Source organism: Cyprinodon variegatus, unplaced genomic scaffold, assembly GCF_000732505.1.
Source record: "Cyprinodon variegatus isolate N-32 unplaced genomic scaffold, C_variegatus-1.0 Scaffold869, whole genome shotgun sequence".
Taxonomy (NCBI): Eukaryota; Metazoa; Chordata; class Actinopteri; order Cyprinodontiformes; family Cyprinodontidae; genus Cyprinodon; species Cyprinodon variegatus.
This window is the reverse complement of record NW_015151322.1, coordinates 65,686-71,332: the sequence shown is the minus strand read 5'-3', so window position 1 is coordinate 71,332 and position 5,647 is coordinate 65,686. Positions and strand designations below refer to the sequence as shown.

General features: G+C 35.5%; 2 gene segments (V, D, J or C); both read right to left on the bottom strand.

Moving 5' to 3' along the window:
- On the bottom strand, window positions 1–571 carry LOC107099417. The segment is given in 2 exon segments: window positions 1–362; window positions 462–571. Coding segments are annotated over 2 exon segments (414 nt in total).
- On the bottom strand, window positions 561–2,312 carry LOC107099416. The segment is given in 3 exon segments: window positions 561–572; window positions 1,762–2,054; window positions 2,184–2,312. Coding segments are annotated over 3 exon segments (357 nt in total).
- Between the last annotated feature and the right edge of the window lie 3,335 nt (window positions 2,313–5,647).

Below are 5,647 nucleotides of genomic sequence, written 5' to 3'. Positions count from 1 at the left end.
TCAGTTTGTGTTTATGTTCTGGAGTTTTTGTAGTGGGAAGAGACTGTATGAATCACTGTGCCTACTAGCTGCACAGTAGTAAATGCCGCTGTCTTCTGGCTGGAGTTTCTCTACACGAAGCTCTGAATTCTTGGAGCCATCTCCCTCAACAATGAAGTGGCCTTTGAATTCATCCTCAAGTGTTGCACCAGATATTAGATTATAGGCCATAAATTTAAGAACAGATCCACCAATGGGTTTCTGGTACCACAGTATTGTATCATATGTACTAACTGAATGGTTGCATTTGATTTTTGCAGGACCCTTTGGACTTCCTATTATCGAAGGGGGATCCTGCTGAACAATGGTGGTGAGGGAAAAATCTGTAAAAAAACAAAAAAAACAACAACAACAACAAAAAAGCAAAGTCAGGTTAAACAAAATGTTTCTTTAATTCTTAGTAAATTTAGAGTGAGACCCACCAAGGAGCAAAAAGAGCAGCAGAGCGATCCCGCTGAAATCTCTGAACATCATGTCTCTATCCTTCTGTCTGTCTTATTGGGGACTGACTCGCTAAATGATCAGAGTTTAAACTGAGAGGGGAGGAGATGCAAACAGGGATTACAGCACAAACATCAGCTTAATTTTAGAGTCTGCTTCCATTCACTTATATGGTATCTCTCTCAAGTACACAAAGTTAACCAAGTTACGCCCTTTCTTTTAGGAAATTAAGATGTTTTTATCTGTACTTGTTCTTTTCTGCTTTTATTTTCATTCTATGTAGCGCTGAAAAAATAAGATTAATCAATTATTTAAATAATTGTCAACTAATTTAGTAATCAGTTAATCGTTAAATGGAAAGGCTCTAAGACATGCCTTTAGCTCACAGAGCAAACCACTTAGAGCAATAATCAAGATTGTAAAACAATATATAACATTTTGAATTGAAGATTTGTTTTTTTTCCATCCATCAATATGCTCTATTCAGAACTGTGAAAAGTTTGAGTTTAACTTTGTTTAATTACGTTAAAAGTCTTTTTTTAAGGAGTCTTTGGCTATCTGATTATTAGTCGATTAATCGAAAAAATAATAGTTGCAGCCCTAAGTCTATTGTATCGTTTAATTTATGTGAAGCAATTAATTGTGCTGAATTGTGTTATACAAATAAGCTTTCCTTGCCTTGCTTAAACAAACTTTTATAAACTGTTTTGATGCTTTGACATCTAACCCATTTCTTTTCCTTTAAAAACATTTTTAAAACTTTTGTTATAACAATTAGCAAACTAAATTTTTTTAAGTTACTGCTGGTGGTCTAAAGCACTACAGAATATCTTCCTGAACTGAACATTGCTCCTCCAGCAGTTCAAGGGAATGTTTTTTTTAGCCTTATCGTAGACATGGGACAAAAGCCCACAGAAAGTAAAACACTCGAAAAATATAATTACCAGGGTAAATGTTATCAAAACGCTATCATGGTATTGAAAACCCCCAAACTTCTGGAAGGAATGGAAACAGGCCCTAAACTGTAACACATGTTAAATACAGTAAAAAAATATATACTTACTTACTTGGAAAAGACACATCCACCTTTTTCCCAGTGGGATTTATTGTGCTCGATAGTTTTTATTCATAGAAACAACCTGATGTTGAAGACTTCAAAATATCTTAGGTTGTAACAACATTTACTGTTGTCTTTAGCGCCACCTACAGTTAATTTCAAAGCAAAAGCATTTGGGTTTTTGTGCAGCTCTGTTTATCAGCTGCATCACTGTGTTTACTCACAGCACAGAAATACACTCCACTGTCTTCAGGCTGAGAGTTGTTCACTGTCAGAGATCCAGTCTGAGCATCCTTCTTCTCTGCTGGAAATTTCTCTTTGTTGAAGCCTTGTTCATACTGGTGGCTGTATGCTGTAGTGAAAACTATTTGCTTCATGTTTTGTCCCGGCAGCTGCTGGTACCAGTACATCTGGTTATGATTAATATCTTTAGTGTGATTGCAGCTCATGGTTGCAGGCTGACTCTCATTGACCCACAGCAGAGGGGTTTGATTGACATCACTTCCATCACTTAGATCTGCAAGGGTAATATTTCAAATACTTTTATAATAGGCAGTCAGGTATTATATAAATTTTCAAGATTTACTTTAAAGCTTAAGAGGCAGCTTCTCCTAAGAGTGATGAGCATTATAAAGTCACAACATACCTCCAATACAAAGCAGAGCTGCAGTAAGCTTGATCAAAACACCTGGGATCATTATTGTGTTGCAGGCTAAACTCAGAGACCACAGCCACTGTCAGTGTGTGTGATTTTAGTTCTACTACAGAGATATGAACAGCTGGATATGGGAGGGTCTAACTGTGATACAATGTTTGAGTGGAGCTAATGTGAAAACAGCTTAGATTTTTTTCTAAGACGTGAATGGGTAAGAAAATAAGTCCACAGTTGATGTTTTAAATTTCCAGATGTCTGCAGCTGAAAAAACAATTTTGACAAGATGAGATCAATATCTGTGGGTGTTTATTTTTTATTTTTATTATTATTATTATTCAGCATATTTCACAACAGTCCTATATAACTGGCAAGGGGGGCAACTTTTGTACACACAGTAAATATTTTGATATTATATATATAAAAAAAGGGATCAATGCCACACTTGTTGTTGTGGTGATCAGTTTTGTGCTCTACAAATTAGAAAAGACCCCCAGTAATCCTCATCCAGAGTGTCTATTTTCAGTGGTTGCTGGTTAAACACCAATGTGTTTTATTACCCACATATACTGTGTAATGGTTCTTATTAAATCTTTGCAGAGATTTGATACCTAAATATATTTTTACTGTATATGTACTGTATACATGCAAATATGTTTTTTTTTTCTTCATTTGATGATCTTCTTGAAACATAAATGAATTAAAAACAAAACAGCTTGAAACAAGTAAGTGTGTCATATAGAATACACAGAAATGGAAATCAGATAGGAAAATGTTCGCAGGCAGTAACTGGATGTAAGGGAACAGAGTGAACCACACAAACAGAACAATTCAAAAGGATCCATTGAGATACCAAAATTGTTATGATCTGTCATTTTGGGATTTATGGTTCTGTTTAGTTTTCACTTTGGTTTTTCAGTTAGGCTTGGATTCATGTTCTTCTGTTTTTATTGTTAAGAGTTATCTTTTGTGAATTACTTGTTAGTCTTACTGTTCCTGTTTGTTTCAGTTATCTCCCATCCAGCAGTCATTAGTCTTTGCTCTAATTTAATTTTTGTCATTCATTGTTTATTGTTATCTTCAGGTTATATTTCCCAGTTACTCTCCGTTGCCCCCTAGTGTCAACTTCCTTTCCATTGGTTTTCTTTTAGTTCTTTCTCTGCACACCTGTTCCCACTCAGATCATTGCTCCAGACTTTTTCCTGTTAGTCTCCTCATCAGTATACCCTTACTCTGCAATTTGTCTTTGCTGGATTGCCATGATTATGTCATGCCTTCATCAGTTCCTATCACTCACCTTGTAACTCTATTTTGGTGTTCCTCTTATGTTTAATTTTGGATATGTACTTTGGCTGCATTAAATATTCAGGAAGTCATCTCTCCTTCAGCCTCTGCATTTTGGTTCCAGCTACAAACGTTTACCCTTGTTGACAAAAATTAACATCCCAATGCCATTCCACAGTTTAACTCTCTCCAACTAAAAGTCTCATTAAATCTGATAGTCTAGTAAAGCGCATATGACGAGATGAAGCCAAGTCAATCGGTGATGTGACTCTCCTTCCTGGAATCAGCCCACTGGGAGGTACGGTGTTACACACACTGGCGCCACTTTCCAGCTGATAATCTGAGGTTTTTAATAAAGCTGTAAGTTAATGCAGCTATTTGCTTCAATTTCAGCAGGAAAGTGATTTTATGCTGCTTTAAGGGTTAATGAAAGAAGAGGTTTTATTGTTGATATTTATGACAGGTTGCTGTTTGAAGCACATTGATGCAGCTGGGCTTCTCCTCCCTGTTTGTTCATGTGGTGTATTATCAGAGGGGGTTTTTGTAGAGGCGAGACACTAACTGAGTCACTGTGGACTAGCTGCACAGTAGTAAATGCCGCTGTCTTCTGCCTTGAGCTTCTCTACATGGAGCTTAGAGGATTTTGAGCCGTCTCCAGTGAAGTTGAAATGACCTTTGAATTCCTTCTCAAGCACATCATTGGAATACTGAATATATCCAATTAATTTAAGAGCAGAATCACCAGTCCGCTTCTGGTACCACAGTGTTGTATCATATGAGGTGATTGAATGACTGCAGTTGATTGTTGCAGGATTGTCAGGGTTTTTCATTATCGAGGGTGGATCTTGATGCACTTCTTTGCTCAGAGACAAACCTGCATTAAGATAAGATAATGTGCTTAAGAATAGATGAACAAAATTATAAATTTCTTGATACCTTAGTAAGTAGAGTCCATCCTACCTAAGAAGCAAAGAAGCAGCAGAACAGTCCTGCTGGAATTCCTGATCATGATGTCTTTATTGTCTTCTTTATCTCTGCAGAGACTGACATGTTGAACACATGCTGCAGGACTAACTGAGAGGGGAGGAGACATAAAGCAGGATCACAGCAGCATCTGATTCAAGCACTGTGGTTAGTGCAAGCTGGGCGTCTTTGCTGCAAAGGGTTTTATTGATATTGTCTCTTAATATCTTGGAATAATTGAAAAAATAACGTAGATGTTTGGGAAAAATAAAACAAAGCATTTTATTCTGCTATCAACTAAAATGTCAGGTTATGGAAAAGCTCCAGTGTATTCTAATCTAAACTTATGTGTTTAAACAAATAAAGGGTCTGCTTGTTGTTAGAGATGTGCGTCACTGAATAAAAATAAGATACAGAACTCAATATTCCATGGTGTGGAATTAAGCTTTATTTAAAAAAGGAACAAACACAAATAGAGTAATTTTGAAGTTAAAGCTTGAAATGGTGCTAAATAAATGATTAGATACAGAAATAGTGTTTAGACTTCATCATTAAAGTATTGGTTCTTTGAAAACTGCTGCAAACTGTTATAATTAAGCTAATTTAAATCTAACTAGCACAATGATTTTTTTCATTGGTCATCTTCCTTTTTTCCTGAATATAAATTAGAAAGCAAAGAAATCACTTATCACATTTTGCCATATTACATCTACAAATTTATTGGTGCATTTATGATGTGAATGTGGAAATAAAAGACACTTAGAAAAATCCAATCCAACTTTGAGCTGTTTTATATAAATTAAGCGAATAAAGGTTTCTAGCAGTGCAAAGCCGATACAGACGAAACCTGCAAGTGTAAATAAAGTGATGAATGATTCCACAAAGCTTGGCTTGCACTCTTTACAACCTCACAACACAATACTTGGATTTGTTTTGGGGAAATGCAGTTTGGAAAAAAAAAAAAAAAAGAATTTTCACTTTGTATTTCCAATACCAAATAATGCAACAACAGAAGTCTCAATATATACAAACAAGATTTTCCAGCATTTTCAAAAAAAAACATGTTAGTTACTGAAAAGCAGTGGAGCTGTTCTCAACATTTTTTTTTTTTTTCAAATTCCTCATTGAAAGAACTTTTTCTCTGCGACAACAGCATACAGGCATATAATGGAAGATATATATATATATATATATATATATATATTAGGAAC